This window comes from Sceloporus occidentalis, unplaced genomic scaffold (assembly GCF_023333645.1).
Source record: "Sceloporus occidentalis isolate IW3139 unplaced genomic scaffold, rSceOcc1.0.p SCAF_92, whole genome shotgun sequence".
NCBI classification, from domain to species: Eukaryota; Metazoa; Chordata; class Lepidosauria; order Squamata; family Phrynosomatidae; genus Sceloporus; species Sceloporus occidentalis.
This window is the reverse complement of record NW_028317072.1, coordinates 3061454-3089329: the sequence shown is the minus strand read 5'-3', so window position 1 is coordinate 3089329 and position 27876 is coordinate 3061454. Positions and strand designations below refer to the sequence as shown.

The 27876-nt window shown below is 41.7% G+C and overlaps 1 protein-coding gene across 4 annotated transcripts in view; it reads right to left on the bottom strand.

Annotated features, from left to right (window-relative positions):
• Nucleotides 1–27876, bottom strand: part of LOC149284481 (beta-2 adrenergic receptor-like) — a 93041-nt gene that overhangs the window by 12299 nt on the left and 52866 nt on the right. The window contains exon 2 of one of the 4 annotated variants that reach the window (XM_089496700.1): nt 16145–16467. The exons of the other annotated variants lie outside the window; for them this stretch is intronic. Within the exon in view, the coding sequence (XP_089352826.1) occupies nt 16463–16467 (5 nt within the window). The 3' untranslated portion in view covers nt 16145–16462. Of the gene's footprint in view, nt 1–16144; nt 16468–27876 lie in introns of those variants that run through there. 4 annotated transcript variants of the gene reach the window in all.

The following is a 27876-nucleotide window of genomic DNA, read 5'->3' as shown; positions in this document are numbered from 1 at the left end:
GTACTTCACTGCTATGGCTCATATACAGGAGGCTAATTGCTACCATCTCCTCCTGCCATGGTTACACAGCCAGTCATTAAGTGTCAATTGTCACATTAAATTTCCTTTCCAAATGCTTCACTTTTGATTACTATGTGAGCAACCCTTTGCCATCTCATCTCCAGGCAGCCATTCACCATCATCATCACCCCCCCCCCCCCCAATACTCATATCGTATTGCTCTTGAAGCTGGGTGGGTATTATCATTGTGCCAGATCACTCAGAAAGGTGATTGAATTGGGTTCTCTGCCAAGGGCTCCTGCTGTTATTAATAAAACTACATCAGCATTAGCCAGCATCACTCAAAATGAAGTGGGAACACTGAGGCTCTGTGACTTGGTTCCAGTCCCTTTGTTTAAAACTCTGATACATTTTCCCTTTAAAGAACATGCAGTCACAGAATTGGAGATCACCTAATCCATCTCTGTGCCCACTGCAGGATGTCAGCATAATCAGTCCCTCTCAAATCCCCCCCCCCCCAAGCATTTGCTCAAATGCTCACAGGGAGACCCTAATCCACTACCTCTTGAGGCAGTCTGTTCTTCTGCTAACAGTGCTATTCATATTCAATTACTAAGGGGCTGTACATACAGACCCTAAGGGGCAGCGGGATGCCATTCCTTTCCCAGCTGGATCGGGATTACGGCAACCTCATGCCGTGGCCCCAATCCAGCCTTTCAAAGGCGCAAAAAGGAGCCGCAAAAAGCAGTTCCTTTTTGTGCCCTCAAAAGGGCACCATAGCCACATTGCCACAGCTATACGGCACCCCTTCAGGGCTGCGTCGTATGGACACAGCACCAGAAGAGCACTACGATGCTGCATGGCATGTGGAGTGGCACATGGCATCATGGTGCCCTTAGGGGCAGAGTCAGGCATGCGTTGTAAGGATGCCATACCCCAAGTCTGCTCCCATGCTGGCCTTAATGGCCGATGTGTACAGGGACCAAGGCCATGGTCCTGGTGTTGAAACACTGGCCCAGATCTACAGTTGGACTAGGACACAATGGTTACAACAGCAGGATACTTTTTTCCACTTTTCTCCTTCAAAGTAGCCCTCTGTGCAATTCAAAAAACTACCCTGGAGAGTTTCCCAGCAAACTGTAGCAGGTATGGAGGGAACCTAGGGCGTTGGAAGGAAAGGGAGGATGACCCTTGCCTTCTCCATGCAACTGATGGAAGCAGGTCCATCAGTAGAAAAACCTTACTGGATCCTGGCTATCAAAGGGATGCACATACATCTGTTAGTAAATTCTCATTTATTTCATCATTTGAGGGTAAAAGAGATGATCTTTTTCATGTGTGGATTTTGTGAAATTTGCTCATTTCCATTACAAATGTAGTACTGCAAAAATGCAGTAGCTGTTCCTTGAAGTAAAAAACAGTAGCGCAGGATGATGGGTTTTCTTTGTGATCAATCAGCCTCCTGTGCTTATACACTCTCTCTCCATCTCTCTCTTAGCTTCACAAACAGCAAAACAACAGTTTTCCATAGAGCAGGTCCATGCAAATTATAATTTGCACCATTTCAGAAATATTGAGACACACACATCCAATTTGACATCTATGTCTCACACCTGGAGGCAGGATTGATTGAGGAGCTGCTCACTAGAGAAACTCAGAGTTGTGTCTTGCTTTTACAAGACAGCCAGGATCAACTAGAATCTCAACAATGATGATATTTCTTCACTTCTCCCCCACCTTTTTGTTGCTGTAGGAGATCGATGTATTATTTCACTCTTGGTTACATGTCACTATAGGCATCAGGTAAGGGCAGGATGCACCTCTGGTAGGAGATGGGAATGTAGCAGGGAATACAGGCACCTTCCTGTACTAAATGAATCAGCATGAACAAGCTCTTTAGAATTAGGGCATGGACGTGATTTGAAAATTAATTTGAAAATTGGGTATGAGTATTATTTTATAATAAATTTCAAGGTTTACTTTAAAATTATGCATTGGGGAAAATCCTGAAAATATGAAAAATCTTTAGGTTTTTATTTGGTAAGTAGTAATCTAGACTTTGGTGATATTTTGAATGGATAGCTATGTACCATAATGATGGTTGTGATGGTATTCATGATAAGTATTGCTACTGTTGTTGCTGCTATATACCAGAAGATCCAGAATGCGTAAATCAAGACTTCTTTCTGAATATTTAATTGAGATCTTTCTGAACATTTACTGAGTTCTTTATGAATATTTAGATTAGGTTTATCTTATTGTGTACATGACAGAAACAGTAACAGTAATGAAAGCAGGTGAGGTGAGAGATCAAAGGTTACAAAATAGGGTTACAAGGGCTTCCTTTGCTGGTATGTGAACATTTTAATGATTACAATAAATTATTTTCAAATGTTTCAGATGAAAATGGATCTAGGCTTTTAATGAGGAAACCTCTGTGGCCACTTGGCTCCATGTGATGGAAATATTTCTCCAGATGCAAAGCAATTGCTTGTGGAATTTGAAAGAACTGTGATTCCCACCAGCTAGCTTGCTGTTTTGACTATTTCTGGGAAATGCTATTTCCTCATAATCAAACTCCTGGGTTTCTTTCAGATGACATGTTTATGAGATGCTGACAACCACCAGGATGTCTATGTAAGTCCTTTATAGTTTAATAGTGTTCTATCATTTGTTTGATGGTATGTTTCCTAGGGTCATGATATCTGTCAGAAGATGCATACAGTATGTATCTGCATAGGCTTGTGCTACCACCACCCTTACCATTTACAGGCAATTGCAGAGATATTTAAAAGCCAGCTGTGACATGTAGCCAATTTCTCTTCTATGGAATGTAGGGTGGATATTGAGTCCTCACTGGAAGCACTCCTTTCATTCTGTGCAAGCATATGCCACCATATTTTAACAATTCCCAATAAATGGAAAGCTTCACTGAGGGACCTTTTGCACCATGCCATTATAGCACTATGGTTCTACTTTAATTGCCATGACTGCACCCTGTGAAATCATGGGGTTTGTAGTTTGGTCAGAGGCCAAAGGTGCTCCCAGGCTGAGAAGTTTAAACACTCCTCCCTAGAGTGCAACTCCCAGGATTCCATAGAAGGCAGCCATTGCATTTAAAGTGATTTTGTAGTGCTATAACTGTGTGGTATAAAAGGCCCTGGATGAATATGAGGCATTTTATTCATCTTTGAATGTTAGATTGAAGAAACATTTTGTAGAGTTGCCCGACTGTGTTATAACTAGCAAAGAGCCTAGCTTTAGCAAGGCATTGTACTCTCTTTCTCTTCCTCAGCTTCTGTTCTTTCTGAAGCCCCTCATTTTCTAAATCATAGTGGCCGACAGTCTGGGAAACCATGGCCTTTCTGGTTGCCATTCGGTGGGCAACTGCATATGGGAAAGGGAATTTTCATACACCCAGCCAGCCACGAGTTACACCAGTGCACTGCTAGTGCTCAGAAGTGATACTTTATCAATCTTGTTTCCTGGTTAGACCAAATTTTTGGCAATTTTTGTTTGCTCTGGAGAACACTTTGGGGTTAAGTGGGGGTAGGGGAAGTGAATCAAACTGTTAAATTTATTGGAAATTTTAAGGCATCTACAGCATTTTCATGCAACAAATCACCTAGAAACATTAAAAAGGAGTAGGATCTAAGGACTTCAGGGATATTTGGAAGTTTGATAGGCACAAAATGGTGCTGCAAGTAGTCCTCAACCCGCAATTTTCCTACTTCTTTTGTTGGGGAGCTAAGATGCCTTGGCCCAGGGAGCTAAGTGTTTTGTGGGTGAAGAATCTTCAGAACCCTTTGTGTGAGAATTCTAAGATCTATGAGTATCCTGTATAAAACAAAGACCTTTATGTATGTTAGTATGCTTTGGGGCTTTCCAATGACCACTTGTGGGTGCCTCCAAGACGTTTCTTGAGAAATGAGAGGATAAAAATTACAGTGAGAGTGACAATGCATATTTGGTGAAGGATAAACACATCTGGAACCCAGCTAATTGACAGTGCACAGAGCACAGCATATTGTGTTCATTCTGTTTTCTAACACTTGGGGAATCATTGCCCCCTTTATCAAATTATGCCAAAAGCAGAAGGAAAATATGTGATAATATGTGTGAAAAGAAGACAATGTGATCTAAGTGTCTGGATATCAGAATTCTGTTGCTATAGGGATGACACAAAGTGTTTCAATCCCTTCTCTCTATACATCAATGCATCTGCTCCCTAGCATTGGTCACACTAGCTTCAGCGATCGGACATCATGGTCCAGCACAGATGGATAACACCATGCTGGGGAAAGTATGATCTTCAAACGACCTGTGCATTAAAGTCAACGAATGTAACAAAATTTTTACATACTAAAATGTCATTGAACTGTAACAAAAAAAATTAAATATGTGTTCCATAAAAAATATTTTGGATAGTGGACACTTGCGTCAATTAGCTTTACTGTTTTGGGAACAGATTGTATCACAAAAACTTGCAAGGATTCCATGATACTTTAAAAGGGCTATTAGGATAGGAAAGGTGCATTTAGAACTTCCGATTTCAAAAATTGGCCAGCTGAGCAAGGCTTTGACCTGGGATGCATCTGGGTGGCGGCATACTGCCTAGATAGTCAGTGATTTCGGTATGGTAACATCCAAGGGCATCCCGGATCTTGAATTCAAGCCAGAAGAGGTAAAACTTTCTTTTTGTTTATGGGAAAAGCTCTTGGACAACGTTACTGAACAGAAGTGAGGCAAGAGAATGACGAGTGGGCAGTGAGAGACTTATATTTTAATTTTATCTATTTATTTTATTTATTTAATTTACATCCTACTTTCATCCTTATGGAACCCGAAGAAAGCTGTTTCTCTTGGGGAAAAGGAACAATTATTAGTGTGGAAAATGCAAAGAAGAAGAGTGTAAACAGTCTTGTGGTATGTCTCTCTTGATAAATGACATGAACCTAACTGTGGGAAAAGCAAATGGACCCTGAAAAGAGCAACCAAAGCACTCAAGCAATACCACAACTTTGGAGGTGAACAACTGGCATGTAGGTTTATGGAAAACAGTTTCACTTTTACAGTGACTGGAGGCTATAGATATGCATAGAGTTAGGATGGACAACAACAGAGAACCATAGAGGTTTTTCTTGCTAAGTGTCATGGCAACATGGGGGAACTTGGTGCAACCCAGAGCTATCCCAAAATGTTGCAGAAACTGACTTGGTCGATATGAATCATAAAACAGCCACATAAACCACAGAACACCAACACAAAATGACACAAACCACATTGATAGGATATGTCAGTTGGAATCATAATAGCCAATGACACATTTCTTTTAAACTGATCCTGGTAACCAGAGGTTCACCCTTAGACAATAACTTAAGTGTTTTGCTGTCATCAGCACATGCCATTATTGTATTGTACTATACTGTATTTTACTAAACTAAACAACTTTCCTGGTGACTGACACTTATTCAGGACACATCTAGCTGGTTGTTTTCACTGTTTCAAATGGTTACCTTGAAAGATATACCAAACCCCCTCAGAGAAAGTATTTTAGCCGTATATATATAAAAACAGTATCTTAGATTGAAAACACAAACACTCAGCTCAGTTAATAAAACTGTGTTCCAGATTTGTGGGGAGAGGAAACAAAGACAATAAACACTTTGCTCTCTTTTCATCCAGTCAGCTTGCTCTTTGTGGAACCATAGCTAATGGATTTTTCTCTAGTTTGAATTTGCAACCTAGAAATTTCCTTTTCTTGTAGATGAAATGCTATAATTAAGCTAAACACTGCTGAGCCATTCTGCCACAAAGGAGCTTATCAGCATGCTCCCTCTTTTCTGCCCCCTTCAGCTAATATTCAGTATCTTCAGCATCCTTCTTCTACCTACCCCACAGCTAGGGCCACTAGTTTCAGGATTTAGGCTGCAGTAAAATAGTTTCCAAAGGAATACCTTTATCAGGATTGTTGAAATGAAAACAAATAATCCTTAAGCATCTAAAGTACTACCACGTGTATTGTAGCAGGAACATTTGCGGACTATTACCTACTTTATCAGATATTTGAAATGTTATCAGATTTTCACATATGCAAGATACACAGCTGTGATTTAAAAAAAAACACTGCAGAAAAATTATGACAGGGGAACATTATTCATTAATGAGAATGGGCCCAATGTCCTTTGAATATGTGGAACTCTAAGGAAAGACAATGTTCATGGGCTTGTTCATGGGAAAGACAATGTTCATGGCGTCTCCTCTTCCTTTTTTTAAATATAATTTTTATTGAATGCTATTACTTATACTACTTAAGAAAAAAAGGAAAATTCCTTCAAAGAAAAATAAACGAAGAAGAAGAAGAAGAAGAAGAAGAAGAAGAAGAAGAAGAAGAAATCCCAGCAGACTGGAGGAGGGCAAACGTTGTCCCCATCTTCAAAAAGGGAAAAAAAGAGGAACCCAACAATTATCGTCCAGTTGGTCTGACATCTATACCAGGAAAGATTCTAGAGCAGATCATGAAACAAAGAGTCTGTGAACATCTAGAAGGCAATGCCACAATCACAAAAAGTCAACATGGGTTTCAGAGAAAGAAGTCATGCCAGACAAATTTAATCTCTTTCTTTGATAAAATTACCAGTTTGGTAGATGAAGAGAATGCTATGGATATAGTATATCTTGATTTCAGTAAGGCCTTTGGCAAGGTTTCCTATGACATTTTTGCAAACAAGCTTGTAAAATGTGGACTAGACAAGGTAACTGTTACATGGATTTGTAATTGGTTGACCGGCCGAACGCAAAGGGTGCTCAACAATGGCTCCTTTTCATCCTGGAGGGAAGTGACCAGTGGGGTCCCACAGGGCTCTGTCCTGGGGTCAGTGTTATTCAACATCTTTATCAATGACCTGGATGACAGAATTGGGAGCATACTTATCAAATTTGCAGCTCACACCAAATTAGGAGGAATAGCTAATACTCCAGAGGACAGGATCAAAATTCAAAATGACCTGAATAAGCTGGGCCAAAACTAACAAAATGAAATTCAACACAGAGAAATGTAAGGTATTGCGGAAAAATAAAATGCACAAATATAGGATTGGGGACACCAGGCTGAATGAAACTACATGTGAAAGGGATCTAGGAGTCCAAGTAGACCACAAGTTGAACATGAGTGAACAGTGCGATGCGGCAGCTAAAAAGGCCAATGCAATTTTAGGCTGCATCAATAAAAGTATAGTGTCTAGATCAAGAGAAGTAATAGTGCCACTGTATTCTGCTCTGGTCAGCCCCCACCTGGAATATTGTTTCCAGTTCTGGGAGCCACAATTCAGAAAGGACATTGAGAAACTGGAGCGTGTCCAAAGGAGGGCGACTAAAATGGTGAAGGGTCTGGAAACCATGTCCTATGAGGAATGACTTAGGGAGCTGGGGATGTTTAGCCTGGAGAAAAGAAGGTTAAGAGGTGATGTGATAGCCCTGTTTGAATATTTGAAGGGATGTCATGTTGAGGAGGGAGAAAGCTTATTTTCTGCTGCTCCAGAGAACAGGACCCGGAACAATGGATGCAAGCTACAGGAAAAGAGATTCCACCTCAACATTAGAAGAAACTTCCTGACAGTAAGGGCTGTTTGACAGTGGAACGCACTCCCCCGGAGGGTGATAGAGTCTCCTTCCTTGGAGGTCTTTAAACAGAGGCTGGATGGCCATCCGTTGGGGATGCTTTTTTTTGGATTTCCTGCATGGCAGAGGGTTGGATTGGATGGCCCTAGTGGTCTCTTCCAACTCTACGATTCTATGATTCTATGTCTTTGGGTGGCAAGACGAAGCAGCCTTCATCCACCAGAACAGGTCTCTAGAGTAGGCACCTTCCCATCTCTCATTGTTTTTCACAGATTCCACAATGGCACTATACCCAAAATTGGAACTATGAAATCTGCAAGTCCCCAGTGAAGTAGCTGGGTTTTATCACACCAGAGCACATGAACCCTGTACTTACAGACATCATAAACAATTATTTTAAAGGACTGCACATTAACAGTGAGAAGTTAATGAGAAGAGCCCTCCCTCCGGTCCATCTGCCTTGGTCCAGGCCTTAGAGGGAGAGAATAACTGCTGGACCTGATTTCCTCCCCCCATCACCATTCCCTTCTCCTTTTCGATTGTAAGCCTGAGGGCAGGGAACCATCTATTATCCCCTGTGTTGTAAACCGCTTGGATTCCCAGTGATTGGGTGGTATATAAATAAATCCTATTATTATTATTATTATTATTATTATTATTATTATTAAGTGTGCATGTTGTCTGAAAGTAAAGGTATTCCTCTTTGACAAGGTCGTCAAGTCATTTCCGACTGTAGGGGGTGGTGCTCATCTCTGTTACTAAGCTGAAGAGATAGTGTTGTCAAAGACTACTCTGTGGGTCATGTGGTCAGCATGATTGCACAGAACACTGTTTACCTTCCCACTGGTGTGGTACCTATTTATCTACTTGTATTTGTATGCTTTCGAACTGCTAGGTTGGCAGAAGCTGGGACTAGTGATGGGAACTCACCCCATCATGCAGCACTTGGGCCTCGATCTGTCAACCTGTCGATCTTGCAGTCAACAAAGTCAGTATCTTAACCACTTGAGCCACTGTGTCCCTGATGCATGCTGCATATATGTAAGCAAAGCTTTGAAATGTTACTTGATGGACTACAACTCCCAAAATTTATGGAGCCACAATGATTGGGGGATTCTGAGTGTTGCCACCAAAAAGTAACATTTGAAAGCTCTGCTTGTGAATCAATATTCCTTGGTGATTGTCACAGCCAAGTAAGGGGAATTTTAAGAATAATCTGGAAACAGAAATAACCAACTCTGATTAATCAAAACCTTGCAGTTGTACAATAGATTCAAAAGAATTATTCTCCTATGAGTTTGCCTCATATGGAAACTCAAAAGGCTTAGAAGGGAACAAAGGGGTATTTCCTATACCAAACTGGCTCTAAGTGTAACTTAGGCCATCTTAATTCACTAAGAGGATGCCAGCCAGAGCACCGATTGTGCTTCTTTTCTTTTTTCACCCTGTAATGTTCCCCACAACTTTATGGAAGCCACCTTAAATGGTGTTAATTTAAGTTGAGGAAAGCTCTTTAAATAAGCTCTACCAGGACAGGAGCTGGTGGACAACACATTTGTTTGGTGACTTCTCTCACCTCCTACATATATCTTCCTTCTATGGCCCACCTCCATGTTATCCAACCTGCTCAGGGTGGCACTACTTCCCCGGGCAAGCCACTATTTTTAGCACCTCACATCAAGCTATCTGAACTGAGGCACACCTCCCACTTGCTCTCCACCATTCACTGCCAGCAAATGGAGCAAAAGAGCAAGCCCTTATGCTTCTAATACAGCAAGAAACTCTAGTCTCCCGTCACACAGGGGATCTCTCTTGCTAGTGCTGCATGTGCATTTGCAACAGGTTCTCACCCCTTGAATGCCTCAGGCCTGGGAGATATGTATGAGTAGAATCAGGAAAAAGCAATAAAACAACAGAATTAAAATTCCCTCTCCCTCTCCCCCCCTCCCGGGGGAGGGGGGGCTCTAGGGTTGGAAAATCATTTTCCTTTGCTCATCTTCAAGAGGGCTAGAGTTTGAAAGGGGCTGAGTTAACAAAAGAATCAACATCCCAAAAGTGAAATGTCTGTTTTACTCATATGCTTGGCACCCACTCCCAAGATTCTCATGCATACTAACAGAACTACTAATGCAGACATTTCCAAATAAATTGTGACATTTCCACAGAAATAAAAAGGGTATTGTCTAATTCATTTGAACTTATGCAACAAACAATAAGGTAAGTAACTGCTCTAATGTATTCAGCCTTCAGCACTGAAAAGACCATTATTTGTTAATCAAATACTCTGTACCTAAGATATTCTCTGAGGCTTCCACTGTCTGTTAACGAAATCTAATAGGACAGTGAAAAATAAAAATTCTAATTAAAGCAGGGCTGGTGACTGACAGCAAGGAAACTGAAATGTGTTTCTCAAACTAAGACACCTACCATGGCAACTCAGGGACTATACATACAGCTCCCAAGGGGCAGTGGGATGCCGCCCCTTTCCTACCCAGATCAGGGCCATGGCAACCGCATGCCGCAGCCTTGATCCAGCAGTGGTGTGACTATACAGCACTCCTTCGGCACTGCATTGTATGGACACAACACCAGTGGAGTGGCATGATGCTGCACGTTATGTGGAGCAGCGCATGGCATCAGGGTGCCTTGGGGGTGGAGTTGGGCATGTGTTGTGAGGACGCTATGCCCTGACTCTGCCCCCATGCCCGCCTTAATGGCCAATGTGTACAGGGCCACTGTCACAATACAGTACCAGAGTGCAATGCCGAACCAGATTCAGCATTAGCAATATTTGGGCAGGAACACTGCTCCTTACATAGGTGACATAAAGAGAGTGAAACCAAAGCATAAAATAATTATTCAATTGCTACAGGAAGAATAAGGGAGCAAAAAAATAACTCTACATAAATGAAAAATCCTTTCTGCCTAAATATTAAGAAAGGTGGATCTTTGTTTCCTAGGACTTTATCACACTGGCAAAAAAGACAGGAGTAGAATGTGATGCTCTCGTCAATATCACACAATAAAGCTAGAATTATCACACATTATGCAATATCATGCAATAAAGCTATAATTATCACATGCTGCATGACACAGCGATTATCCCATGATTATCCTGTGGATAAAGAGAAATTCTAGTGCCGCTTTTTAGTGACGGAAAATCTTGTGAATAAAAAGTGGCGCTAGAATTCCTCTTTATTTATGAGATAATTACGGGATAATAGCAATGTCATGTAACGTCATGTGATAATCATGGCTTTATCACACAATATTGACAGGAGCATCCCACTATGCTCCCATCCTTTTTGTTGATATGATAAATTCCCTATGGCCTGGTACAGACCAGCACTTTGCACTGGCCTGGAGACGAAATTAGGGTTAGGTAGAGCTGGGTGTCTACACATGCCCAGCTCTACTATCAGCGTGCAGGCATCATCTTGCCACACCTCGTCCACATGGGGAGTGCAACAATGACGTCTGCGTGGTGCAGTGCCCAAACAACACCACCCAGACATGAAGATCGTATGCAAGCGCATCAATGGTGCCCTGCACATGGCATAAAACAAACCCACCGGGATCATGTTCTTTTTAGGCCTCCCGGAGGCCACGCTATTTACTGCAGCCTCCATCCAGGGCAGAAAGGGGTGGCGTCTCGCTGCCCCTTTCTGCCAGTCTGTATACCCCCTAAAAATTTTTTTATGTAGTTTCTCTTTGATTAAAAAAATGGAGAAAATTAAAGTTGTAATCAAAATGGCACAGCCACCTACACATACTAGTGGAGCTGTAGCCACATTGTTGTTAAGGCCATATGTGTTGCTCCACCCTGAATTCTGTAGCCACAGAGTGCAAAATCCAACTTCAAGGAATGGTTATCAATATAAACCAGGCTGTGAACATATTACACTTTTTTTACAACTTCCAGAACCCTTCATCGGACATTTTGGGATTTGTAGTCCAAAAAGGTAATTTTTCCAATTTTTGACAGAAATTGGACTATAAAGAATGTTGTATGCACTAGGGCATTATGAAAATAGGCCTGTCTGTTCTCCAGACCCAATGACTACTTGTTACAGAAAGGTGGTAGCTATTATTAAACCCATATTCATTTGTCCTGACAGTAGAGTCTGTTCTATCTAAATATTTCTTTTATCTCATACCCATATGTTGATTATGGGTGTGGAACAGCAACTAAAATCTCACCTCCAGAGGATCAATCACCACTCCTTTCAGTTAGATTTTGTGTGGGATTGTGTACAACGCTTGCTGCCCACGCTCAGAGTTGTAGTAAACTATGACAAAGAAAAGTAAGTCTAGCATACTGTCTAGTGCCAGAGCAGGGTGTTGTTCAAGGTGTCTGAACGGGTTCTATCAATACTTAACACTGACACACCTTACCACTATAAGAGAAGCATTATTGGGGTTAAATGATGGAGCAGATGGTCTACAGCAGAGAAGCATTCCAACACTTTTGCTGATGGAGTGCAGCATCCCCTCACAGTCAGTGGTAAAAATAGGTCCCCAAACAAAAGCTACCCAGACCTTGACCAGTGATCAAATTTGAGTTCCATTTGCTTAGATATATGGGGAATCCTTGCCCTCCCAAGATGAGGCCAAAGGAAAATGGACTCTGAAGGATTATATATAGCAAAGCAAACAGAAAAACAAAGCACACAAGCACAACCCATCTCCTTTCAATAGCTATGAGAACTGTACAAGCAGGTTATCAGCAAAGGAAAATTTACTCTCCTAGTTTAATATCTTTTCCCAGCCTCTAACTGCCAAAGCAACGCAAAAAGTATCCAAGTTTATTAATCCAAATTAGCTCTGATTCCACTGGACAGCTGTTAACATTTGGCCATGGTGCGAATAGGGGCTCTAAAATCCATCTGCTTGATGGCAGTGTCCAAACTCATTATGGAAACCTATGTATAGGCCTCTTTGTGTGTGCTCCTTTTAGTTTCACTCTGTTCAAAGCCTCAAGACTGTGGGCATTTTCAGACGGGAGGCTCCTTACATTAGCAAGGTGAAGTTCTGTCATTTTCTCCTTAATGGATTTTTCATTGTAAGAAGAAAAAAAAAAGATGGAAGAAGTGCTAGAAAAATATGGGAGGGTTGCAAGGGGAAAACAACAAAAGTGTGAACATCCCCCCTAACATTCTGTGAATGAGATGATGATGATGAGACAAAAGCCTCCTATGAAAAGTCTCCCATTAAATAAAGGTTTGGTTTATGCTATTGTCACTGAGCTGGAGGCTGGGAATAGTCTTGGTTGCCAAGATTACGGAATTTACCTTTTGTAATTGTCTGTCTGCTCCACATCCATATTCTGTTCTCACTGTAGAAGAAACCCCCAAAATGAACTCCTTCAGACTCTGCCCTATGTCATTCTGTTTCAGAATTCAAAATTGCAATTGCTGATATGTGACTGAGCTGCAGCAACTGCCCTGTGACTTGCTACTTTGAGTGTCTAACAACACCATGCTTAGAAGTAACATCTGACAAGTTCTACTAGTGAGCATGATTATATAAACAGTTCTGCAGGCCTTATGTATTACATTTTCATATCAAAACTAGTCCTTTTCCCAAATATTGTTTGGTCTAAATTGACCTACTATGATTATGAAGTATTTTTAAAATGTTATCTGCAACACTCGTAATACACTACTAGATGGTCATGGAGCTACAGTTTCGCACTCTCCAACTGTCCTGTTTTGAAAGTAACATTTCCAATTAATCTTCTATCATTCCACTTTTCCAGCTGCTTTTAAAATGCCCCCATTTCTCCCTCCTCCTCATACTTTCTCCTTTTGTCCTCAACTTACTTCAATTGTTGCACGCTGATTCCAAAGTGCAAAAGTAGTTTGCACACAGTTAGCTCAGCAACGGGAAGAGGAGAGAAGGGGAAAGAACCTTGCTCTTCCCAGTAGCCTTAGATGAAAGCAAACTGCTGCACCCTCCTCTAGCTAATCTGTTCTTCCTTATTCATATTTTTTCCATCATGCCCACACTCTGATGTTGCTTGGTTATACATATCCCACTTTTCATCTGTGAAATGTTGGATGGCATGCAGTTTAAATTGAAAAAAATCTAGTTTCAGCCAGTGGCATCCCCACTGTCACTTGGTGTGTGTGTGTGTGTGTGTGTGTGTGTGTGTGTGTGTGTGACTTCTGGGGCGGAGCAAAAAGGGCACTCCCCCACGTCGCTGCCATGGTGCTTAGAATGGCACTGTGGTAAAGACCATGCTTGCCCCCCCAGCCTATGACTCACACATGGCCATGGCTACATGAGACCTGGAAGGCAACTGGCCACATCCCCCCCTCCGTGTACTAAGCCACTGGGTGAAAACCCCCTCTGTGGTGCCACCAGGTGAGGTCCGCACCAATATGCCCCCTTGTGATGCCACTGGTTTCAGCTCTCTGTGAGATGGTCATCATGAGTGAAAATAATGAGCTAAAACATCTACTGTGCTTCATAAGGTGCTTTCCAAGACTGCATAAGAAGGTCATATTCCTAAGGAATACCACCACAGTATTCTAAGATTGACTTCATTCAGAAGGTTAAGAGGTGATATGATAGCTCTGTTTAAATATATGAAGTGATGTCATGTTGAGGAGGGAGCAAGCTTGTTTTCTGCTACTTCAGAGACTAGGACATGGACGATGGATGCAAACCAAGGAAAAGATATTCCACCTCAACATTAAGAGTAACGCCCTGACAATAAGAGCTGTTTGAGAGTGGAACACCACCAGCCCCCAGAGTGGTGGAGTCTCCTTCTTCGGAGGTTTTTAAACAGAAGCTGGATGGCTATATGTTGGGGGTGCTTTGATTGTGTATTCCTGCATGGCAGGGGGTTGAACTGGATGGCCCTTTGAGGTCTCTTCCAGCTCTATGATTCTATCATTCTGACATTATAGTAAGCCATACAAACAAGCTGACTTTTAAAATGCTAGGCATCACCTGTTATATAACAAATTGGAGACAGCATGATGTCTCCAATTTGCAAAGAGCTTGAGTTCTAAAACACAAGTGAAAGACAAGTAATGACCTAGAATTCTAGGGTGGAGCACACGTAACACCCAAACTGAGGACTCTCTTTGGCTATAATTGCACAATATTATTCCCACAACTTTTTTTGGCAGAGACACTGCTTCACAGGGCTGAGCCAAAAGTGGGTGTTGCTTTCCCCAAAATTTCTAACCGCTTAAAAAAAAATCACATTTTTGAAAGGGTTTGTTTGAAAATGGATGAATGCTAACCTATACAGGTAACAGAGCCCTGCGTAAGCTTCTCTGACTCTCATGGTGACATCACAATTACTTATGAGATCTCTGATTGGCTGGAATCAGTCTAGGAAGAAAGAGAAAAGTTCTAATTCCTGTGAACTTGACTGGGAGGAAAGGGAGACTTTTTATAGCAACTGCAGGTGTTGTTGTTCAGTTCGGGTTGTTTTAAAGGAAATATTTAATTTTCCTCAAAAACATTACTGCTGCTTCAAAACCGAAACGATCAAACATGCAGCACATCACTGTTTAAGGAGAATCACTTGTTTAATCTATGCTACCATCTATTTTGTGAAAATGAAGGGAATGGTGTTTCAGGCCAGACCTGTCCCTTAATGATATATAATTGTTTCAAGAGATGGGGAGGGAAGAAGGGAAAGTGCTGAGACATTCAGGACACTTTAACAGAAAGCACAACATGCTCATGATGTCTTGGTTTACACCATCTTCAGGAGTAAAAGAATATAAACTGGAATACTTCAGCAGGACATCATGACACAGTCATTCCAGGCTGGAGAGTATTGGGTTTCGGGTTAAAACATATCCATTCTATCATTTGTTTTAACTTTCTCTACTAGCTGTTTTTCTTTCCACATTATGACCATAAAGCCAACTTTTGTAGCAGAGTACGGGCAGTAAAGGCATATGGATAACATATAGCCAAATAATTAAACTTTCTTGGTACAGCTGTAAAGTCTTGACCTATCATGAAGTAGATCGAAGCATTGGACAACCTGCCTATCAACAGATGAAAACCCAGTCCCCCAGTCAAATTGTTGGTGTGGAGTTTCAAAAGTGAGATCCACATGGGCACAAACCACAAATGTGGTTCCTCCATCACCCAGGGGGAGGAAGGGCCCATAGCCCTCAAACTGAACTTGTCCCTAGATGCCCCCACCCTAACATATATTAAGGAGCCCCCCAAACTGGGGAAGACAGACAAATAAATCTTATCCCCCACCCCAAATCCTGCTCTCTCTAATAACCTCAAGTAATAAAAGCTTTCTCAGGTGTGGTGGCCCCCAGTATGGAATGACCTGCCCTTGAAAGCCCAATTAAGCCCTAACTTCATGGTGGTGCCCAAAACAAAACAAACAAACAAACAAAAAAACAGGGCTTTTTAACTAATGGATTTAGGATTCCAAAATGAATATGTAATTATTTAACCTTGTAAATATATTTCATAATATTAAAACACTTGAATGAATGAATGAAATTTTATTTCTAGACCGCTATTCCTTGCAGATCACAGCGGTTTACAAAAACACCATCAAAACCAATACATAGCCCAACAATACAAAAACCCACCCATACCATTTAAAAACAATACAAGGGAGGGCTTTTGTTCTTCAGGCAGGCAGTTGGAGCCAGCCTGCCTCTCTCTCCCCAAGATGGTGGCTGAAGGGAGGGCGTGTCTTCTTCAGGCAGGCAGCTGGAGCCAGCCTGCCTCTCTCTCCCTCAAGATGGTGGAAGAAGGGAGGGCTTTTCTTCTTCAGGCAGGCAGTTGGGCCAGCCTGCCTCCCCCCCAAGATGGTGGAAGAAGGGAGGACTTCAAGATGATTTCAACCTGTTTAAATAATGTTTATTATTTAAAATTGTTTTTGCTTAAATTGATTTTAACGTGTATATCATCTTAAGGTTCCTGTGACACTGAATGGGATATAAACATTTTAATTAATAAAATATCAAAAACAAAAAAGATCTAAGTCTGGCAATAATAAAATCCGTCCTTTTTTGATTGAATTTGAAAGGATGGGCCTGGGATCTAATGAATGCAAAACATGCACTATCAAGGTTGGCAAGTTCAGTCTTTTATGAAAGAGTATTTTATAACTACATCTTGACTTTTTGACTGGGATCAAGTGTAATTATTTATTAAGGATAACAAGGAGCGGTCACAAGAGTTCTAGCTAAACTGTATGATCTTCTAGAGTCAGGCAGGCTAAAGGGAAATGGTTACCCACTGCCTCAGATAATGAGGAAGAAACCAGAAATGATAGGGGAAGCTGCTGCTGATGGAGATGAATCCATGCTGTTCTGGCCTTGGGAATCAGTCCTCACTCTGGCTTTCTGTTCTGGATCTGGAGTGCTTATGGCTTGTGGGCTTCCAAGCTCTTGTCCAGTTCTCAATGAAGCACTTCAGGGCATGCAGCCCAAGAGCCTGTTTCTTGCTCTGTTGGAGCACTGGATCAGTGGGAGATTTTTCAGTTCATAAAAAAGCTGTTAGCTCATCCAAGTTAACACAACTGTTGTACAGTATGACTATTTCTGAAGCACAAATGGAGGAATGTATGTCACTGCTGTCTGAACCATGATGCCTACTGGGATGAACTTCTTTGCCACCATATGTCCTTGCTGTCTTTGTCATTCTTTCATGCCTGTACCATTGCCTTTTCTACATTCCATCCTCTGGTCTGTCCATGACAAAGTCCACTGGGCTTTTTAAACACTGAGTAAACACTTTGGGCTTTTTAAACACTGAATAAACACTTGGCCATCTTAGAGCATATAGAGCTTGTCTCCTCTCTGTTTGCTACTTGCCCACAGGACACAAACAAATCTTCAAGCAAGACTGGGCATTTGAGCTTACATGAACTGCAGTTTTCTAGTTCAAATCCTACATGGACTAAATCCACACAAACCCCATGCAAAATAATTTGTACTGACCTCAAACCTGATTCTTTTAGAATAAACATGCTTCTGATTGTATTGTAATTACTTTGTTGACACCTGAAGGCTTCAAAATGATACTTTAAAAATGCTTTTTACTCTGAGATTTTTGGGGGAAATGTTTTGTTTTGTTTTTAAGTGTGTGCCCTGTATTCTGGATCAGGGCAGAATCGAGGGGGGGGTGGATGGAGAATAGGAATTGCCTTGGCATCCTCATTTGGCAGATGTGGTGCTGCCAGTTTTTGTTGTTGATAAGCATCCACTTTATCAGCTGCAACCTCAGGAAAGCCCAGAAACAGTGGAAGAAAAAGAAAAGGAGCAGTTGTGGAGTGGTGAACAAAACAAAAGAGAATTGGTGGCACTGGCTAGGGAGGAATAGGGGAAATGGGGGAGAGATCGGAAGCTGGGGGGTGGTAGAAAAGGAGTGTAAAAAGAGAAGGGGTTAAAATCCAGTTTGCCCAACATAAGCTCAGAGCGTGGGGGGGGGGGGGGTAAGGGGGAAGCCTCTGTCATAAGGCAATGCAGAGCTGTGTCACTTATGAATTTATCAATTTTATACATTCCTATACAAAAGTAAGTCTAATTGCATACAGTGGAATTTACCCCTAAGTAAGACAGCAGAAGATTACAGCCTTACTGGGGAATAAATTCCTTTGGACCCAGCAGGAAAGAGACTTAAAGAAACATTTGGGGGGGGGGGTGTTGAGATGTAATTTTTGCTGGAATGAGGAGGATAGGTTTACAAATAGCTGTTTCATACTGTAGGTTTTTTTTTTTTTTTTTTTAGTTTTGTTAATCTAGAGGGAAGATCAAATCAAAGGAAATTTAAATGGCATGGGCTAACCTGACTGAGTAGATGTTTAATTTCCCTAGGGATCTTTTTTCAGAGGGGATTTGCCATTGAATCAGCATCCCTCAAAGTTGAGAGCATTTGACTTGCCCAAGGACACCCAGTGACCTTAAGCTAGGATTTGAACCTTCATCTCTAGAGTCATAAGGGCTCAACAGACAGCCCCTAAGGGGTGGCTCTGTGCTGCCCCTTTCCTCACTGGATTGGGGTCATGGCAATCACATGCTGCGGCCCCAATCTGTCCTTGATGCAGCACCAAAAGAAGGCACAAAAAGTGGCTCCTTTTTGCACCATGGAAAGGGTGCCCTAGCCACCACAGTGGTAGCTTTTCGGCACTCCTTTGGCACAGCATATTTAAATCCTGCACCAATGGAGTGCCGTGATGGCCCTCACTGTGTGGTTGGGTATGTGGCTTAATGCAGGCATGGGAGCAATGTGGGGGCGGTTGGCGTACATACGCCATGCCCAACACCATCCCCATGCCGACTTATAGAGCCGGTCTGTACAGGCTGATAGTCAGGCACTCAAACCACTACACTACACTGGCTCACAACGCTGCACACTGGAGCTGAATTATTTTTCATGTGTGATTTTAGCCATAGGTAACACACTCATAATTTCAGAATGTAGCTCTCTCGATTTTCAAAAAATTGGTTTATTTCAGTGAAAGCACTGCCTAATGCAATTATATATTATAATGTATTTTGAAAGGTTTTGAAAGAAATAAGGAATCCTAGAGACTAACTGGGAAGAAGAAATTGCTAGAATAAGCTTTTGTGGACAGATGGGCCAATTGGAATAGGGGAAAAGTCACTGGAAACACTGAGAGTTTTTAGGTTTTTTCTTGTTTTGATTTTACCTTAATATTCCCAGGTCTGCAGCCTAACCTTCTGGGTTTCCATCACTTTCCACTCCCTTGTGTTCTACTCCCTCCCCCCCATCAAGAGTCACATCTAAACTCAAACAACATGTCAGAAACTGAAATTTTCAACAATTTCCAGTGAGCCATCATTATTATCAGGAGTCATCGCCAAAGTGCTAAAGCACTTTAGCAGAATCCTCTAATTAAGCATTAAACATTAGTTTTGGTGCAATCATTCCTCTTTCCCTCACTTGGTCTCTGTTGAACATATATCCTGGAAACAATAGCTATGTTTACTGGTGGCAACCATCTTAGCTAGTCCCAGGATAATACAAAGGCATCTGAGGGGCCATTCAGACTACAGAAAAAAAACGGGTTTGAAAGTGATTCTTGCACGTGAAGTTCATATTGGATCCAAATCCGTCACAATCCATGTCGGGGCTTGCACAAAGAAATGCCCCATACACCGAGGTATCCAGATTCGGGCTAAAATCCATCTTTTCCCAAAAGACTCGGGTTGCACGAAATTTGAACTTGCCCTTGATCATGATCGGGGCAAATTAGGGAGGGATTAGGGGCAGGCAGAGGTTGGAGCATTCCCTCTCATCATCAGAAAGGAGGGGGGAGGATGAGGAGAAGGAGGAAAGAGCCAAAAAAAGGGGGAATATGGATGCAAAAGGTGACAGGAGAAAGGGAGAAATCAGGGGTGACTTTTGGGCTGCACAGGGCTGTCAGAGAGAGGTGGGGGTGGAGAAAGTGATGAAGGAGGAGGAGGAGGAAGAGGAGGAGGAGGAGAAAGGGGCCGTGGGAGGAAGGGAGCCATGGAGGGGATCCTAAAACGGAGCAGGAGGAGGAGGAGGATGAAGGAGCTGGGGGAAAGGGTCAATGGGCATCCCCGAGGAAGGAGAGGGTCTGAAGGAAGGAGGAGGAGGAGAAGGATTTCCAGGGGGAATTGGGTTGCGGGGCTACGCTGGGGCATGTAGGGAAATCAAGCTGCTTGTTCTACTTTCACTTCCTCTTGCTCTTGGATTATTATTATTATTATTATTATTATTATTATTATTATTTGTGTTATATGAGGATGCTACAGGAATGCCTGTGCTGCATTTCCATTTTATTCCCAATTGATTCCATGGGTCTACTTTAGTTGGAACTGACAGGTCACACTCTCTCAGCCTCAGTGGAAGGCAATGGCAAAGCTCCTCTAGCAGGAGGAAAAGGGTCAGGTCAGGTCAGGTCAAAGGCAGGGCACGAACGGAGCTCACATCAGGCACCCCCCCCTTTTCATATTTTTTTAAATTATTTTTGACCAAATATGCACATGATTTTTTTTCTTGAGGCAGATTATTAGATAGATAGAACAGGGCTAGCATCTTGTGCACTTTCCCTTTTCTCTGCTCGCTTCAAGCAAAGGGGAAATGTTGTGAATGCAAATGTTACAATCCTACAGTGCGAATGTTACATTTTTTGCTCTTGTCAATTAGACAAAATGATACATGCTTTTGCTACTGAATTCAGAGGCAGCCCTGAATTGCTTTTAAAAGCAAAAAAGAATGCAAGGCAATCACATCCTTTTCTGGCATTTCTGAGGTGAGGAATTTATTATTATTATTATTATTATCATCATCATCATCATCATCATCATCATCATCATCATCATCATCATCATTATTATTTCATGTGTAAGAGGCATTCTGGGGGGCAAGGAGTGGGGGATGCATTAGCTTGCATGGGATTGAAAATGGGGACAGGGGCAGATCTGACCCAAATGCCCACACATACACACAACACACAAAAAAGAGGTTTTTAAAAAATTGACACTTTGGGGCATTTTGTGCATGGCTCTTTAAAAAAAAGGAGGGGGAGGACACTTCTGATGCCCCTGCAAAAACGTCACCATGACGATTGCTTGATTGACAGCAGGTACCTTCACAGCAGGCACAGAATGGCCCTCTTTTTGTAGTGAGCACTTGCTAATGGAGAGATTCAGGGGAGGGGCATCCGAATCAGCCCAGTTCCTTCCAGGTTTTTGATGCCAGTCTGAATGGGGCCTGAGTATTCATCATTTCGTAAAATGCTAGGTTAATATAAACTGACTGGGAAGTAGGAATGGAAAGTCCTTGGTGCTTGGAGTTGCTAGGAAATATTTTGGGATGAAGAAAATGTCATGTAGATCTTTAAAATGAAATCAGTTTGCAAAGAAACAAAATCAGGGTCCTCTTGAGACTTTTTTCCTCATTTGGAGAGGCTCACAATCATTTAAAGTTTATTCTTCCATGTTATTACTGGATTCCTTTATTTGTTTTTATGCTAAAACAGATGCATATTAGATACAAGTTTTTTAGATATAGGGTTAGAAGTTCAGAAAGAGGGGAGTCATATTTCTGTTGTCTTAAGACACATTTAATTGAAAGACAAGGTTAATCGGACAACACAATCTAGCAACAGTTAAAATCTAGCAACAGTTAGAAAAAACCCTGCTGTTTTAAAAGATATTGTTCACACAATTATCATGATGTCTCAGGAGTCAGAGTAGAATTTTTGAGATCAAAATATAGCTCAGAAGCCTAACTGAAAGCAGAGGTGATCCCATAGGATTTAGCATGACAGTATGAGTCAATATGTATGAATATGCTTTTGCTAACATAATAGAATTACACAGATTTAAAATATTAAAATCGAGTTACCAAGACAAATACACAGCTTTCAGCATTTGGCATAAATGAGAGCACAGGAATGTGAAATAAGCCCAAGGGAAACTCTTAATGATTGCAATTTGCAATGCATGTGATGAAAGATTAAAGAGGTGGTGATAGATAGATATTTGATAATACTGACGACTATTTAGCACAGAAGGTATACATTGCTATGTAAACTTTCAACTCCAGCAAAAGTATAAGAAATCTGTGACTGCAATTCTAAGTGCATTCACTTAGAAGGAAGACCCAATGAGATCTATGGCATTGTGGTCTTATGTTTTAGGAAAATATCAAAACAGAAAAATTTATCTGAATGCAATCAGAAGAATCAAACTGATTTTACATACACAAATATTTATGCAATTAGCTCTTTGTTAGTAAACCAGGTTCTTGATTTTTCCTATGAAGTAACTACATCAAGGACTCAGCTCACTTCATAAGAAATGGGTCCTGGAACAAATAAATTCTGAGCAATCCCTAGAAGCCAGGATGACTAAATAGATGCTGTTGTACTTTGGCCACATCATGATTAAAATGACTCATTACAAAAGGCAATAATGCTAGGAAAGGTAAAAGACAGTAGAAAGAGAGGAAGGCAGCACACCAGATGCATAGGCTCAATCATGGAGACAGGGACATAGCCAAGGGGGGGGGGGGTCTGTGGGGTCTGGACCCTCCCCTTCCATTAGATACAATGAATGGCGTGTGCTGCTGTGCCACTGCGGCCAAGCCCCATTATAATGGTGGCACTTAGTCTGGACCCCCCCTTCCCAAAATTCTGGTTACATCCCTCATGGAGGTCACAGGCTTGAACCTTCAGGAACTGAGCAGAGTGGTTGAGGATAAGAGACCCTGTGGATGTCTCATCTGCTGGGCTGCCATGAGTTGAGGTCAACCCGAGAACAATGAACAATAATAAGCCCACATACAATAATAAGCCCACATACAAGAAAATAAACTCCCCAAAATATCCTCTACCATGTGACTAACAACTTAATCTTGTTATTTTCTGCTTAATCATGTAGCTGCTGTCTGTGTTAGCAGACCCTGTATTTCCAAGCCCTCATCAAATGTATTTGTGCCCCCCTCCCCAGTTCTAGAGTTGCCTCCATATTTGCTGTGCTTTTCACATACAGTTCAGAAAGGATTAAACAAACAATATGACAGAAAGATGGCAAATGTTTTCAATTCAAACCTTTGCTTTTCTAGATAGAGAGATAGATAGATAATATTTTGATAAAATGCTAGAATAAAAAAAAATTCTCATGTTCTGGCTAGAACTTCAGAGCCCTTCATTAAATGAAACAAAGGACAACAATTAAAAAAACCACAGCTAAATTAAATGGGATCAGAACAATACATCTCAAGAAATTAAGTTCATCTATTTAGAATCTGTTTTATGTCTGTCTCCTTTTTTACCTTGAAAGAGTCTTCACTCTATCACCATAAATTGCATGACAGCAGAGATTGAATTTGTGATGCCTTAAGAGGTGTAGGTCACTGTATCTTCTTGCAAGGAAAATCTGCAGGTTTTTGACTTACTGTGCCAAAGGAGCTGTTATAGGTACCCTGTTCTTTTAGAAAGTAGTAGATCACAATAGGGGTGGGGGGAAGCAGTAAACACAGCACTTCCATCCCCATCCTAGGATGATTTCCTTAAGGAAATTATTGTTTAAAATCAAAATTTGATCTCAGTGTTAACATACAGCTGGAATCCTGTTGGTGATATACATATTCATGCCTAAAGTGGACTTAGGATGTGCTTGCCTTGGTTGGGATGTTGTGCAGGGAGCTACTCACAACCTTCTTATTTCTCCTTGTACGGTATCCAAACTCTCTGCCTCAAGGCAGTTTTTAAGCCTTGCAAATACTGCCGTGGCTATTTACTGGCTGGGGGAGGGAGAAAGGGAGAGTATGTACTGTCTTTCTCATGGTTGATTCTCAAATATATATATATATATATATATATATATATATATATATATATATTTAGAGTTCTGCGTACCAACAATGTTTTCTTCAGGGTAGGGCTTTCACTTGAGAAAACAAAATGCTCTTGCTTCACTGAGAAAAAAAAAACACCTAGAAAAATGGGGGTGAAGAAAGACATTACATATAAAGAGAAACTCTTGGTAATCAATGGGTGGAGGAAAGTGGAGAAACAGCGAAGTGCGAAGCTGGTGAGATACAAATGTTATAGCCTTTGGGATCAATATTACCATTAGTTAAATATGATTAAAAGAAACAGCACTAACTGAAATGGTGGAATGCAAAGCCACATGCTAACAGCCTGCCACAATCTGATGCCCTCTAGGCGTGATACACTATAATATAGTTTATTTATACCTTTATTATTATTATTATTATTATTATTATTATTATTATTATTATTAACCTTTATTTATGAAGCGCTGTAAATTTACACAGAGCTGTACATACAATCTTTTTAGTTAGACAGTTCCCTGCCCTCGGGCTTACAATCTAAAAAGACATGACACAGAAGGAAAAGGGAGTGGTGGAGGGAAAGGGTAAGAGGTCCAGCAGTTCCTCTCTACCTCCAAGGCCTGGACCAAGGCAGATGGACCTTCCGCCTCTCCCACGGATTGAGGCGGGATTACAACCTTAAAAGACACTTAGTACAATTTACAATCAATACAACAATAAAATACTAACACTGAATTTACCAAGAATTCCTATTAGTTCTCTAAAAATTACAATTCGTCCATTAGCCAACAATCAGAGTCAAAGAAGAGCAGTTGTCATAACCTTTTTATATGGAATTCAGTGGATAAGCCAGCCGGAAGAGATCTGTTTTGAGTGCCTTCTTAAAAGCCACTAAGGTAGTAATGAGACGGATCTCTTCCGGTAGGTCATTCCATAATCTTGGGGCCACGGCAGTGAATGCCTTATGTGAAGTTGTCATTAACCTGGTATTATAATATTCTAGTAAGAACTTCCCAGATGTTCTGAGAGTGCGGGGAAGATTATGTAGGGAGAAGCGCTCCCGCAAGTAACTTGGGCCCAAGCCATGTAGGGCTTTAAAAGTAATAACCAACACCTTATATTGCACCTGGAAGCTAATTGGCAGCCAGTGAAGAGATTTCAGTATTGGTGTTATATGGTCAAACCTAGATGTTCAGGTGACCAATCTGGCTGCTGCATTTTGAACCAATTGAAGGTTTCAAATTTGATACAAGGGTAGCCCCAAGTAGAGCGCATTGCAGAAATCTAACTGAGAGATTACCAGTCCAAGTACTACTGCTTCAAGGTCCTTTCGGTCCAGGTAAGGACGCAGTTGGCATATCAACCGAAGCTGATACCAAGCACTCTTGGCCGTCGCATCTATTTGGCCGTTGCATCTATCTATAGCTCCCACCACCCCTAGCCAGCATGCCTATTGATGGGATGGTCAGAGTTGTAGTCCAACACATCAGAAGGGCACCAAGTTCGGGAAGAGTGTTTCAGAGATTAGCTGCCTGCAACCATTCCTCCCAAAGTTATACAACTGAAGTGATCAATGATTCCATTATCATCACCACAGCTGACCTCGGGCAGCTAAGCATTTAATTGGAGATTATGGATCTTCCATGCCCTGGCTTTCATATTCTGAAAAAGAAGGAATTCACCTTTGTGTGGGCCTTTAAGGTAACTTCACTTGTGCCTTTTGTTGTGTGCCTGTAAGTCATTTCCAGCTTAGGGTGACCCTAAGGCAAACATATCATGATGCTTTCTGGGACTGAGAATGTGTGACTTACCCAAGGTCATCCAATGGATTTCCAAGGCGAAGTAGGAAATTAAACTCTAGTCTGGAGGGCCAAATAAAGTGGTTTCTACCTGGTTTGAAGACAGTTTAGATGACACATGCCTCTAAAGCGTTCGGAAACTGGATTGAAGCCACACTCTACAGCTAAAAACGGGAACAAAAAAGAAACTAGGATATTCCAACTTAGCCCAGAAAATGTGCACCTTCCACCCTACATATTTTAATGTGTAATGTTTGTAACTTCTTAAACTGTTTAATTGGTTTTTAAACTTTATATTTATACTTTGTAATGCTTTTGTATTGTTTATAACTTTTACTGTTTTAAATTTGTTGGTGGCCTCTTTGAGTCCCTATATCGGGAGAAAGGATACTAACAACAACAACAACAACAACAACAACCAATAGTTCAGTACTCAAACCATTACACCAACCTGGCTCATTCTCTTGTATTATTTGGCTAAAAGACTTATACATTTTCAATCAAAAAGAGGTAGACGGTTAAAGACTAAGATACCAGTTGAGGGGAGCAGTGAATTTTTAAAATGGAACAATTTGGCCCATCATCTCAAAAACCATGCCAAAGATGGCCAATGATTTCACAATTATAACTATGGCTAGAGTCCTGCAGATGCTCTTCACTACCAGTTGTGCATTTTCCCAAGATTGTACAGCTGTGGCAAAGGAAGGAAGACAGTAGTGAGGGAAGGAGGCCTGTTTGTCCACTGCCTCACTTTCTTTGTAGCCCCAGCACTGATGGCCCTTTTTCTCCTAACTCCATCACTACACTGGCAGGATGACTTTCAATGGTGATTTTCTTTTTTCCAGTGGTGAATTATCATTTTCAGAAGCTCAACAGTAAAGAAATCCAGTCAGGCATATCTTTAGTGGCCAGCTCAGAGCTCTGAGAGATGCCAGACTTCCAGTCCTACATTTGTTTTGTTCTATTGTGTATGAGTGTGTGTGTGTTGGAGGGGGGGGGGTTCAAGCAAATAGTATGCCTCTTCTTTTTGTAATGGATGCTTTTTCTTTACTCCTGTAGTTTCTTTGCTTCTGTAATTCTCCCAGGGGCTGTGCAGACAGATCAGGGCCATAACAACCACACACAGTGGCCCTGATCTGGCTTTTGCAGGGCACAATAAGGAGCTGCAAAAAGCAGCTCCTTTTTGCACCCTACAAAGGGCATGGTAGCTGTGGTGCCATGGCTTTATGGTGCTCCTTCAGCACTGCGTCATGTGGACTCAGCACCAGAGGAGTACCGTGATGCCACGCGCCATGTAGTGCGGCACATGGCATCACGCTGGCCTGGGGGCGGAGCCGGGGCGTGTGTCATATAGACACCATACCCCAACTCCGCCCCCAACCTGGCTTTTCCTGCTGGTCTGCACAGCCCCTCAGTCCATTAATTAAAGGACAAATCAAAGCCTGTTTGGGAAGTTTGGGAAGGTATTAACTAATCAGAGCTAGGCAACATGTGATTGTCTGATATCGTCTGGTATTTTCCATTAAGTCAGAATGCATCACCATTGCAAACTACCACGAGATTTTTGAAAACACTGCTATTGCCTCTCTAAGGTGCACTACATACCATCAAAAAATGGTAGTCTGCCGATGCCTGTTCTTCCTCCGGAGGGAAGCCGCAGCCACCAAACTGCACAGCTTCCCTCCAGTGGAAAAAGAACCCGTGAAAAGTGGGTTCTTTTAAAGCCGCAGGGGCGGTGTAACAAGTGTGCCATTGGTGCACTTGTTATGTAATAATAAATAATAATAAAATTTATTTATGTTTCCCCGCCTCTCCCGGTGGATCAAAGCAGGGTTATAGACTAAAAAAGCACAATGTGTTTACATAAAAATTCAATTAAAAGCAGCTAAAAACAATAAAATATACAACATCATACGGTAACAATAGCATCAACAAACAAGGCAGGGATCATACACAGACAGTGCAAGTCATTCATATCAGAGGGGTATTCATATCAGGTGGGGTATGTAAGTGCCGCACGGCAACGTGCGGACGCCGCACGCTGCTTACATAACACAGGGTACAGCCATTGTTACGCCACCATTACGTTCTAGGGTTAGGTACCGTGCAGTTGCCGCATGGTCCCTAACCCTAGAATAGGCCACAGTACTCC